The 13,792-nt window shown below is 40.7% G+C and overlaps 1 protein-coding gene across 5 annotated transcripts in view; it reads right to left on the bottom strand.

The window, feature by feature from the left end:
- Nucleotides 1-260: 260 nt before the first annotated feature.
- The window catches only part of LOC122661560, a 34,369-nt gene continuing 20,837 nt past the window's right edge, over nt 261-13,792 (bottom strand). For 3 of the 5 annotated variants that reach the window (XM_043856993.1, XM_043856991.1, XM_043856994.1), the window contains exons 5-7: nt 2,531-2,786; nt 2,126-2,439; nt 261-1,979 (exon numbers count right to left, since the gene is read on the bottom strand). In XM_043856993.1, coding sequence (XP_043712928.1) covers nt 417-1,979; nt 2,126-2,439; nt 2,531-2,786 — 2,133 coding nt within the window. In that variant the 3' untranslated portion in view covers nt 261-416. The remainder of the gene's footprint in view (nt 1,980-2,125; nt 2,440-2,530; nt 2,787-13,792) is intronic. The other 2 variants (XM_043856996.1, XM_043856995.1) reach the window with 2 other exon arrangements.

Genomic DNA, 13,792 nt, shown 5'->3' on the forward strand with positions numbered 1-13,792 from the left:
TCTCAATTGCCCATTGCCTCTGCACTCCTGATAGGTGCATGGGGTTTGCACAGTTTTTTGAAAATCAGATTAAATCTAGGTTGACTTGTTTTGATCTTTTACAAGGATCTGGTGGCTGTCCTGCTGCAGAATTTTGGATATGGAATCCAGTCTTGGACTCTAAGGTACAACTCCGATCCAACGTACTTTTATGCCCTAAAAGGATTGAGAAAGATGATACAAGTTTGGGATCAAACTGAAAGCAAATGATGGATCATCTAACAAAATATTGGGGGGAACTCTCCCCTTATATAGGCAATAGAAGTATAAATGTACATGATGTCCTGATCTTTCATAAATTTTCTATGACCAAACAGGTTTACCTACAAAACCAGCATCCTTGGGACACTGCAATGCTTTCTGAGTTCCAATAGCAGCTAAGACCTGCCACTTTGATCGTCTGATATTGTCTCTTCAGAAGAAGCATCACTCTCAATGACGATCAAGCCTTTTCCTTTACCAATAGAATATGAACATGCTGGGTTCAAATCGGTTCCGCCATTCAAGATTTGATTCTCCACCTCAGGCATTACAGAGCTCGACCCTGTCATTGAAAGATGACCAAATCTGCTTCCTATGCGTGAAAGGTTGGGCAATGGTATGTCAGATGTTTCACGGCCACCAAACATGCCATTGATGTCATTCTTCTTCAGACCTTGATGAGGATTTGTTTGGGGCAATGGCAGATCACCTGGACTGCAAAAAGGAGGTGTTACCCCCTGGTGTTCATTATAGAGCAGGCTCACTTGCGAAACAGGGTAAGTCGTTGCTGACTCTGTTGGCCTTGGAAGAGGGAGACTAATCACTTCTCTTAGCCAATGTGGCAGATTACCTTTAACAGAGGATCCAGGTGGAGGATGATCTGGCAACAAAGAATTATGTGAAGTTGCTCTGCCTTCACCACAACTGGACAGTTCTCCATTCTGTAATGTATCATAACTTGCTGATTTGTCAATAGCATTCTGCTCAAATATGGAAATATCTGTAAGATATCTTGGGCGTTTTCTTTTAGGATACGTGCGATTCCTTTGACCCCTAATACTTTTCTGCAGTTGTTTGTTACTTATCCTCTGAAGAACCGCATTTCTTAGTTCACTATTGAGAACAGATGATATTTTGTCTGGATTGTTTTCTGCCAGTGTGTTATGCATGGCATATTGGCTTGGGAGACTGTATGGGTAACTCCTCTCTCTCTCACCATAAACATTCCCCAGAGAAAGTTGAGTTTCATCCATCAAGGCTTGAGTCCTAGGTGGCATACAATTTCCCATGTGATAACTGGCATATCCATTACCAGCCACTCTAGTTTCAGCCCACAAATCATTGTTGATGCGCTGTGGATGATATTGTGAGTTTCCGAACCTCGCTGGCTGAATCAGCATTCCACTCAAAAGTTGGGATTGTTCATCATCCCACTGCTCAGCTAGGTCCTTTGCTACCCTCCATACTGAGAAGTGCAATCTTGGGTCCCTTAACATGGCATCCCAGTTGCCCCTTCCATGTCTCCTCACACCTATCCAAAGAGAATCCAACTCTTCTTCTGACCATGCATTCGCCGATCCCTTGGACTTATCCAGCCAACAGCCTTGGTCTCCCTTTAGTGCTTTTTCTCTTGTTACAATATTGTCAAGCATCAGCTTGTGTCTCTGGATAGAACTCTGATCTGCTGCAGAATGGGGCAGCAAATTTTGAGCATCTTTACTTTTACTAAAGCTTGGAAATGGCGACATGGAGGAGCAATCTTTGTAGACACTAACTGCAGTCTCAGGCTCCATTGGTAGGGATAAACCAAGAAAAAGAGGGGAACAAAGAAAAGATTTTGTTGACATTTGACTACAACGATCATCTTTGCATCCAGACTTCGTAAGGGACGAAACCACAAAAGCAGTTGTTTCTGATGGCCTGCATGCTATTTCTTTCATGAAATCTTCAGAAGAATTCTGCATACCAGAACAGCAAATTAAATCACAGAAGATATACTACAAAGATTTCCACACTGCTATGGGAAAGATGGTGACAAATAAGCAAATATAGTATAGGAAAAGAGTACACAAACAGAAATGACACTTGATGAGATAATGCACACCTGCTGACACAGATTCCGTGAAGAAATATCAGTTGGCAGCAAAGTGGAAGCCTTCCCACAATCTTTACTGTTATTACCATGTTCCTTTGTCTTAATGCATGAATTTATATCAGCATGTGTATCAGAAGATGGCCTCTCTTTTACTGTCCCATCACTGGTTTCCAACAGTACTGGACCCTTGCCTTTTTTAGTCTTTTCATCATGCAAAATAGTAGTATGATTTGGACTAGCTGAATTTGGGATGTCCAAAAAAGTTCCTGATGCAGCATTTATATTTGGTTCACTGCAAGTGGCCTTCACTGTACCGCATGAATCTGTCACATCAGGTGAAAATCAGTAATTTATGGGATGTTTCCTTAACAAGATTACAACATTTTGATTTGATGTTATCCCAACTCATCGTACCAGGGGGTGCAACAGATAGGTCCAGATGCACCATGGAGGCTCCAACATCAAAAACAGCTCCCTTTGAACCACCATTTTCTACACTTTGAAACTCCTCTCCAAGAGAAACCCCAACTTCAGTCAACTTGCATTGTTTGTCTTCATTTCCCTCCAGGTCCATTATTGTTGACGATATTGCAGCATATTTTATTGGTAGATCCTTTTGGCAATCTGCAGAAGTGCAGGTGGCACTTGCTGTAACTTCTTCATTGAATATCTGTTCTTGAAATTGTTCAAGAAATTAATGATATGATTTCATGAATCTCATTTTTCTATATTTAGTAGATGACAGCTTATAGGGAACAGAAGTCAGTTTGAAGAAGCATAAACATGTACGAGTTGACTGTCAACTTTTTTCTAAGATTCTATTGCTGATTTTCATTAATAATATAATACAATGAAAATGTAAAACCTCCAAAGGAAAAGTTAATCAAAATGAACATGCAAAATACCTGAGTATCATATACCCAATTCATTTGGATAATCAGACATACATCTCATAGTATTTTAAGCTAATCACCTTTCGCATGGATCCGATATTATGAGTGCTTTATTTTTATCTACGTGTTTTGTCTTATCGACTTTTCTAGGGCATACCCTCCAAGTGACAAGCCGTGTCGGTGCTCGGATGCAGTAACAAGTAGCAAGGGTTCTCACACGATGGACGTGTGCAGGTAAAAAAGCTAGTCCATAAGCAAAACCATAAGCGTAGGACTAGATTAGCATCTTGGAACATTGGTTCTTTAATGGCTAAGAGTCTATAATTAATTGATGTCATGAGAAGAAGAAAGATTTCTGGAAACAGCCTCTCTGCGAAAGCAGGGTAAGGCTACGTACATTATGACCCTCCCCGAACCCTGCAGTGGCGGGAGCCTCATGCACTGGGTACACCCTTTAGAAGAAAAAAAATTAATATAGCTTGTATCCAAGAGACAAGATGGAAGGGTAGCAAAGCTAAGCCATTGGACAACTTTAAACTTTAGTATATGGGGGATAAAAGTAATAGAAATGGAGTGGAAATAGTAGTGGATAAAGACTTAAAGAATGATGTGGTGGATGTACAAAGATTTGGAGATAGGATTATATCCATCAAGCTTATGTTGGAGAAAGAGGTTGTCAATATAAATAGTGCTTATGCACCCCAAGTAGGTTTGGATGAAAGTACAAACTTACATTTCTGGGAACTCATGGATGGTTTAGTGTAAGGTTTTGGCAAGGAGAGAAGATTATTATAGGGGGAGATCCGAATGACATGTTGGGAGAGACCGTAGAGGCTATGCTATGAAGATGTCCATGGAGGTTATGGTTTTGGCGAGAAAAACGAAGAGTGGATCTCAATTTTAGATTTTGCTGTCGCCTATGATTTATCCATTGTAAACACTTATTCGAAAAGATCCAAATAGATTTCTTCTTAACTAGAAGGTCCGACAGAGTACTATGCAAGGACTGTAAGGTGATACCAAGAGAGAGAGTATCCACTCAACATAGATTATTCGAAAAAACAAAGAGGGGATCTCAATTTTAGATTTTGTTGTCGCCTATGATTTATCCATTGTAAACACTTATTCGAAAAGATCCAAATAGATTTCTTCTTAACTAGAAGGTCCGACAGAGTACTATGCAAGGACTGTAAGGTGATACCAAGAGAGAGAGTATCCACTCAACATAGATTAGTGGTCATGGATATATATGCCTCACTCTGCAGGTTCATAAGGAAGGGGAGTCTCTTCGCTCTAGGATATGGTGGTGGGGCTTAAAGGGGGTTACCAAGAAAAAGTTGTCAAACAAGAAAAGTGGGACTGTGAGGGAGACACTAACACGATGTGGAATGAGATGACGACTTGTATTAACTATTAAGATGGTTGCCAAAGATGTACCAAGGGAAATGAAAGGAAAACGTCATCCCACTAGGGAGACTTGGTGGTGGGGCGATGAGGTTCAAGCAGCCATTAAGACTAAGAAAGCTAGCTTTAAGACTTGGCAAAGGACTAAGGATGTAGAAAATTTAATAAGGTACAAGTCTGCCAGAAATGAAGCTAAAAAGATTGTGGGGAAAGCAAGGGCAAAGAAGTATAACGATCTCTATAACCATCTAGCCAGAAAAGAAGGAGAAAATGAGGCTATCTATAAGATTGCTAAAGAGAGGCAAAGGAAGAGTAGAGATTTCAACCATGTTAGATGAATTAAAAGTGACGATAGTAGAGCATGAAGAGATGGGAAGAGCATTTTTATGACCTACTAAATGGAGACATTTCAAGTAGGATTGATCCAGAAGATAACATTACTCATCAAGGCACTACACACCACAGATATATACTAAAGGTTAGGGTGTCTAATGTTAAAGATGTCTTAAGAAAGATGAAAGTAGGTAAGGCATCGGGACCAGATGGGGTCCCAATAGAAGTATGGAAGAACTTAGGAGTTTGTGGTTTATCGTGGCTAACCAAACTGTTCAACAAAATTATGAGCACAAGGAAAATGCCAAATGAATGGAAGAGAAGCATTGTGGTCCCGATCTACAAAAATAAAGGTGATATTCAGAGCCGCAACAATTATAGAGGCATAAAACTAATGAGTCATATTATGAAATTATGGGAGAGGGTTATTGCAACCCATCTGAGAAGAGAAACTACTATCACGGAGAACCAATTTGTATCTATGCTAAGTAGATCCATGACAGAAGCTATTTACTTGCTCAGGAGGCTCATGGAAAGATTGTTTGCAAAAACGATTTCCATATGGTCTTTATTGATCTAGAGTTGTTTCATAAGATTATGTGCACTGAGAAAATGCCAGATGAATGGAGAAGTATTGTGGTCCCGATTTACAAAAATAAAGGTGATATCCAAAGTTGCAATACCTGTAGAGGCATAAAACTAACGAGTCATAATATGAAATTATGGGAGAGGGTCATTGAAACACACCTGAGAAAAGAGACCACTATTTCAGAGAACCAATTTGGTTTTATGCGAGGAAGATCCACAACAAAAGCTATCTACCTACTCAAGAGACTCGTGGAAAGATTTAGAAAGAGGGAAAAAAAAAAAAAAGGATCTCCATATGGTCTTTATTGACCTAGAAAAGGCTTATGACAGAGTTCGTAGAGATTTAATTTGGCATGTGCTAGGGAAGAGAAGTTTTCAAGTAAATATGTGGACATAATTAAAGATATGTATGACGGTGTGGTGACTAGTGTAAGCACCATGGGGGGTGAAGGTAGTGAATTCCCAATTACAGCAGGGTTACATCAAGGATCAGGTTTAAGCCTTTATTTGTTTGCACCTATCATGGATGAGTTAATCAAAGACATCCAAGATGAGGTTCCTTGGTGCATATGATTTTTGTTGATGTCATTGTTTTGGTGGATGAGACAAAAGTTGGAATTAGCACCAAACTGGAGTTATGGAGATCAACCATGGAATCAAAAGGTTTTAAGATAAGTAGAACAAAGACGTACCCCCAGCTCCCAAATGAGTGAGTAAGCACCTTCAACTCCCTTAATGGTTTGGACTCTGGTTGTCCGTTGTTATCCGTCTTGCTATATGCATGCCACACTGTTTAGTTGATTTGCATGGCCCAACCACGACTGCTTTTAGGTGTCGTTAACAGCCTTTGGAATTGAATGCTTGAGTGATCAATATGGATCACTAAGCCCTTTATTTATAATCAAAAGAGTTACAACTATTCAAACTAAAATTAGGAAAGCTACCCTTGCCGATTCTAATTAGAAATACCAAATCAGAATCGGTTAAGGGAGGAAAGAACAGAAAAAAGATAAAACTACCCCTATCGGATAGAGCTACATGATTCTAACACTCCCCCTCAAGTTGGAGCATAAATATCGAACATGCCCAACTTGACTAAAATAGGATGAAAGACTTTCCCACTTAGTCCCTTAGTGAACACATCCGCTAATAGGTCAGCAGACTTTACAAAAGGAACACAGACCAGCCCTTCTTCCACTTCTCTTTGATAAAATGCCTATCAACGTCCACATGCTTGGTACGATCATGTTGAACTGGATTGTAAGTAATGCTAATGGCAGCCTTGTTGCCACAATACAACAACATGGGAAGACGGACAGGAGCACCAAGATCATGCAATAAGCCTTTGAGCCATAATAGTTCACAAATACTATGTGCTATAGCACGAAAATCTGTTTCAGCACTAGACCCTGCCACTACGTTCTGCTTTGTACTACGCCATGTGATAAGGTTTCCATCAACAAATGAGCAATAGCCGGAGATGGACTTTCCATCAGAGGATCCAGCCCAATCAACATCAGTATACGCTTCAACACGAAGATGGCCAGGAGGAGATAAAAGAATTCCTTTTCCCGGGGCTGATTTCAAATAACGGAGAATTCAAAGAACGGCATCCATGTGAGAAGAATAAGGATCACGCATGAATTGACTGACCATACTCACAGCAATGGCTATATTTGGTCGTGTATGAGATAGATAAATAAGCTTTCCCACCAATCTCTGATAACGACCTTTGTCAACGAATTCACCCTCCTTTTCTTTGAGCCGTGTAGTAGCTTCCATAGTTGTATCAGAAGGATGACATCCTAACATCCCAGTCTCTGTCAACAAATCTAGGATATACTTCCTTTGAGAAAGAAAGATGCCCTTAGATGAACGAGCAACCTCTATCCCTAGAAAGAACTTTTGGTTTCCTAGATCTTTCATTTCAAATTCTTGGCCAAGGAAAGCCTTCAACTTGCTGATCTCATTAGTATCATTCCCAATAACCACAATGTCATCCACATAGACTATGAGAATGGTTATTTTATCACCATTCCTTTTTATAAACAGAGTATGATCAGCATTACTCTGCTTCTATCCCACAGAAACCATAGCCTTGTGAAACCATCCAAACCATGCACGGGGTGACTGCTTCAGCCCGTATAAAGCACGCTTCAATTTACATACCTTCCCGCTGGTCTTATCACATGAAAAACCCGGTGGAATATCCATACACACTTCCTCTTCAAGCTCTCTATGGAGGAAGGCATTCTTCACATCTAACTGTTGTAATTCCCATCCCAGATTTACTGCACAGGATAGTAGTACTCTAATAATGTTTAGTTTTGCAACCGGTGCAAAGGTCTCCTGGTAGTCGATCCCATAAGTCCGAGTAAATCCCTTTGCCACCAATCGTGTTTTATATCGATCCACAGTACCATCTACCTTCTGTTTCCCCACAAACACCCATTTACATCCAACTGGTTTCTTTCCTTGAGGAAGAACCACAAGTTCCCATGTATCATTCTTTTATAAGGCTTTCATTTCTTCCATCATTGCTGCCTTCCACTTTCCATCTGTAAAAGCTTCCTGCCAATTCTAGGGAATACAAACAGAAGAAAGAGAAGAGACAAATGTACGAAAGGATGGAGAAAAGGATTCATAAGAGACTACATGAGAAATAGGGTGCTGAGTGCAAGCCTGAATACCTTTGCGATGAACAATAGGTAGGTCAGGAGAAGAGATGTTACCTGGAGAATGATCTGTTTCTAGAGCCGGCAACTGGATGGGTACTGGTGTTGTAGTGGATGGAAGCTGCTTGTGTTTGGAATATCCTCTCTGGTATGTTTGGAGGTTAGAGTCATTAATTCTCTTTGGAAATTCCTCAATAGTTTTTTGGACTAGAGTCAACTCCCCCTGACTAGGAAGCTCATCATTACCAGTGTCTATGTTCTCCCCCTAAAGATGTGTAGATGGATAACAAGAGAGAGCTTCATGAAAGACAACATCCATACTTACCAGGGTACGACAGGTGGGGGGATGGTAACATTTATAACCCTTTTGAGATGGAGAATATCCCAAGAAAATGCAACGAATGCCACGGGTTTCAAGTTTGCCTAGGGATCGGGTATCCCTAGCATAACAGACACAATCAAAAATTTTTGGGGGAACCACAAAGGAGGAAGAGCCCTGTAATAAAGTAGCAGGGGTTTGTGAGTCAAGGACTCGGGTAGGCATCCTATTAATGAGATAGACTGCAGTAAGGACAGCATCTCCCCAATATTAGGAAGGAACAGAACGGGCAAACATAAAAGCCCGAGCCACCTCTAGGAAGTGGCTGTTTTTCCTTTCAGCCACACCATTTCGGGCTGGGGTATCGACAAAACTGGTCAGATGGAGTATCCCATGGGCAGCAAGATAGTTTTGGAACTAACCATCCATATATTCTTTGCTATTGTCACTCCGCAATATCTTGGTGGCATTGTATTGGGTCTGAACCATCTTATGAAAATTTTGAAAACAAGAAAAAAACATCACTTTTGCTATGCAGTAAATATACCCATGTACTCCTAGAATGACAGTCAATAAAAGAAACAAACCAACGATGACCAGAGAGGGAAGGATTTCGACTAGGTCCCCATACATCAGTATGAACAAGATTAAAAGGAAAAGAACTTCTTTTATTAGAAATAGAATAAGTGGAACGATGTTGTTTAGCCAAAACACAGGCCTCACAAAAAAATTCGTCCTTATTACATTGTTTAACTAATGCTGGAAATAAAAAAGGTAAAAGTTCCTAAAGGGGGATGACCTAATCGATTATGCCACTGTTGAAGTTCAGAAGAGACTAATGAGTTTTGATGACTGGGAGATGGAAGTTATGGTGAAGCAGGGCTCCCATCATCAAGCAAATACAATCCACCATGCATCTTACCACATCCAATCGTCGCCCCCGTTGCCAGATCCTAAAAAACACAGTGAAGGGAAAAAAGTTACTTTGCAATTTAAGTCACGGGTAAGACTACTAATGGATAGAAGATTAGTGGTAAATTTAGGTATATGTAAAACAGAGGATAAAGTTAAAGAAGAAGAGCAACTGATGGATCCTTTCCCAGAGACAGAAGAGAGAGAACCATCAGCTACTCGAACTTTGTCTTTACCAGAAGTAGGGGAATAACGATGAAATAAACTGGAGGATCAAGTCATGAGATCAGTGGCACTGAAGTGGGAGAAGAGACTACCGATGCATAATGGCCAGTAAAGGAAATACCTGAGAGGGCAAAATTTGAACCTGGAGTAGTGGAAGAACTGGAAGGAGTCGATGTAGTAGGAGCGAAAGCCTGTAACATACAACGGAAGGCCTGAAGTTCATCCTTGGATAGACCAGTGTCAGCAGGAGGAGTAGTGGTGATAGCCTCAGTACGATTGGCTTTGTTTTTCGATTTTCGAGCAACACGCTTAGCTTCAAAGTCCGCTGGTTTACCATGCACCTTCTAGCATGTGGCCTTAGTGTGCCACAACTTACCACAATGTTCACATTTGATGGCTGCCTTTTTGGTTTTAGAAGTATCAACAGTAGGAGGGTTTGAAGCAGTCCCAGTGTGTAGAGCTGATCGATCTGGAGGTGTAGAATTGAGCATAGTTGAATGTTGTCGATCTTCAATATGAACTAATGCATAGGACTGTTCCAAAGTAAGGAAAGGATCCTTGCTGAGAATCTGAATTCTAATTGGATCGAATTCAACATTGAGGCCAGCCAAAAAATCATAAACCCTAATCTTATCAACATGTTTCCTGTAGGCAGCAATATCAGCAGCAGTAGTGGGCTGATAATCTGACTAATGATCAAGTTATTGCCAGCACTTTCGAAGTTCAGGATAATATTGAGAGACAGTAAACTCATTCTGTTTAGTATCATGAATTTTCTTCCTTAATTGATATACCCGAGCATCATTCCCAACCTGAGAATAGGTGTCCTTTGCAGCCTTCAATATCTGAGCAGCAATGTCTAAGAGAAGGTATCCAGGTGCAATAGAAGAATGCATAGAGTGGATAAGATATGACAATACCATAGAGTAATGAGATAACCATCGATCCTGTGCAGGCCCTTCTTCAATAGGTTTGGGCAGGCTACCTGTAAGGTGTCCTGCGTATCCATGGCCAACAATGGTGAGGTAAGTGGACCTTGACCACATCAAGTAATTAGTCCCATCTAATTTAGTGGGAGAAGCAAAAGTAAGGCAGTCTGGACGAGCAAATCCATCTGAGTCAGTTGAAGTAAGATCAGACATGATGTCAAGAGTGTATGATAAACGGGTTTTAAAACTCCCACAATTTTAGCCGTCAGAATAGGCTCAAAATTGGATCGAAATCTCCTCTGGTAGTGAGCAATAAGTCTTCAAAAAATCAGCAACTTCTGATGAGTAAATAAAAAACCCTAGCAGAGCAGTTACTAGAATCGAGCAGAGTACTAGGTTTTGAGACTGCAGAATTTTCAGCCGTCAAACAGGCTGAAACTTAGGTCGAGTTTCTCTCTAGTAGTAGGGAAGATATCCTCTAAAAATTAGCTCTTTCTAATGAGCCAATAAAAAGCACTAAATTTATCAAATTTAGAGAAAAACCTCAATGCAGAGAAATTGCAAGGTTGAATCTGAATTGGTTTTGATCCAAAGCTTCAGTCTTCAAACAGGAAAGGGTGTGGACCAATAAGAGCAGGAACCAATCTCCACAAAAAAAACAGAAATCGAACTGCAGTTGAAGGAATAGCTCAATCTCCAAGGATGGAGGAAACCTGCCGGCAGATTCAGGTCACACCAGTTGTCTTCGATCTTCAATGAGGTGAAATTGAGGGCAGCAGCTAAATCTTCATTAGATCACCTCATAGTTGCTGCCCTGAGTGAGAGAGAGGCGCCGAGAGTAGTGGAGAAGAAGAAAACCAGAAACCGTGGGGAGAGGGGAACAGAAAACCTGAAAACTGAGGAGGTTGCTCTTCTAGATCAGAGTTGGCTCTGATATCATGTTAACAGCCTTTGGAATTGAATGCTTAAGTGATCAATATGGATCACTAAGCCCTTTATTTATAATCAAAAGAGTAACAACTATTCAGACTGAAATTAGGAAAGCTACCCTTGCCGATTCTAATTAGGAATACCAAATCAGAATCGGCTAAGGGAGGAAAGAACAGAAAAAAGACAAAACTACCCCTATCAGGTAGAGATACATGATTCTAACAGGTGTAAAGGTTTTAAAACTCAAATTAGGCAACCCGACTAGACGTACCAATAGTCACCAGATTCATATCCTTTCTTCTAGCTCCGATTCTGTGTAACCTATATGGAGTATATGGTGTGTAACTTTGGAAACTCCGGGACAGATAATGAGGGAGTGAGTTGTTGACATGGAGATTCCGCAAAATGATCATTTTAGGTATCTAGGATCAATCATCAGTAAGGAAGGTGATATAAAAGATGATGTCTCACAGAGGATTAAAGCAAAATGGATGAAGTGGAGAGGTGCTTCCGGAGTGTCATGTGATCAACAGATTCTTTTAAAGCTTAAAGGAAAATTCTACAAGACAGTCATAAGACCTGTTATGACGTATGGCGTGGAGTGTTGGGCAATGAAGAAGCGTCATATAGATAAGCTAAGTGTAGCGGAAATGAGGATGTTGAGATGGATGAGTGGCAAAACCAGGAAGGATTAAATTATGAATGATCATATTAGATCTGGTTTGGGAGTAGTCCCAATTCAAGATAAACTACAAAAAAGTCGTCTAAGGTTGCATGGCTATGTTCAACGAAGGCCTTTGGATGCTCCAATTTGGAGGAGTGCCTTGATTCAGATTGAAGTTACTAAAAGAGCTAGAGGCATGCCTAAAATGACCCTAGGAGAAGTGGTGAGGATAGACATGCATAGTTTAGGTCTTGTTTCTAGTATGACGTCAAATAGAGCTGATTGGAGGTCAAGGATCCATGTAGCTGACCCCAGTTAGTTTGTATAAGACTGATTTGTAGTTGTTATGTTCCTTGGCTGAGTTGTTGTTGTTGTTGTTGTTATCATGGATAATTTAACCAAAAACATTCAAGAGGAGGTTCCGTGGTGTTTGCTTTTTGTTGATGATATTGTTTTGCTAGATGAGACAAAAGCAGGGATTAAAGGTAAGTTGGAGTTATGGAGATCAACCTTGGAATCAAGAGGTTATAGGATAAGTAGATTGAAGACAGAGTATATTGTGTGTAACTTTAGCTCCACTAAGACAGATAATGAAATGGTGAATATCGAGGAGAGAGAGAGTAATGTAAGACTAGGTTACTAGTCCCAAAAACCCACAAAATTCAAAAATTGGAACAAACTCAGAATTAGAAACTTAGGGTTTCCAGCCAAACCGGCCATGTGATGGTGATCAAACTTGGATCGAGTGTAGAGGTTGGTAGGAGGATTGTCTGCTCCAAATTTCATCCAATTGTGATGGTTGGATGTGGAGATATGAGAGAAACACCAAAATAAAAGGTTGAGGAAAACCTCACTGCAGTGCTGAATTTAGGCACCAATGATGATCGAGTATGGGTCTTGATGGTGAGAGACCTTCGTGCAATTTTGGTCCAGTTTTGATGGTCAGAATTGAAAGTAGAAGGTGGGGAATGAAAATAGAAGATAGGACTCAAATTAGAAGGTTTGTGCTGTAGAACAATCCAGCCAACAGGGGGCTCTGCAACTGGGGTCGAACAGACCTCTTGCAGGTCTGAATCAACCTTTCAAATACCACCCTCTATGGAGCAGAGGATGCTGGACTCAGGTCCTTCGATTGCAGCAGCAGGGGAATGCAAAGGGTGTAGCCGGCAGGTATGGAGAAGAAGGTTTCTTGTCTCTGATCAGCAACAACAACTCCAACAGAAGTCTGGATCGAGTTCTGGTCCTTCTCAGGTGTAGCAACAGCACTTGATTGGTGGCTCAAAGCAACTACAACAGCAGGGAATTGACTGGAGATAGGAGAAGACGATAGAAGAAGGGGATAAGGAGATTCGGCTCTCATCAGCTAGGCACTCTTAGCCAGTTAACCCATCAAGTCACTCACATGGACAAGAGAATATTCATGCTTCAAAGCAAAATTTCATTCACTAAACAAAATCGTGGGGAGCCTCTAAGGGCTGTTACATATAAATAAAAGCATAGATTGCATCTCAAGCTTTTTTTTTTTTTTTGGTGAATAAATAATGTATTACCAAAGCCCCAGGGGGGCGAATATACACAGGGAGGAGAGGGGGAAGGGGATGCAACCAGCTAACGGGTTCTCAAAATAGAGCTATCTAAACCCCAGGACACAACAATATGCCTGTTCCTTGGGGAATCCTGAAGTGCTTTCATAGGCAAAACACCAAGTTTTGAGGAGACATCAAAAAAGATGGCTTTCCAAATCAAGTTGAACGAACGAGAATTGGAGGTCCATCTCCGAATGTTTCTTTCCATCCAAATGCGA

This window comes from Telopea speciosissima, chromosome 5, assembly GCF_018873765.1.
Source record: "Telopea speciosissima isolate NSW1024214 ecotype Mountain lineage chromosome 5, Tspe_v1, whole genome shotgun sequence".
NCBI classification, from domain to species: Eukaryota; Viridiplantae; Streptophyta; class Magnoliopsida; order Proteales; family Proteaceae; genus Telopea; species Telopea speciosissima.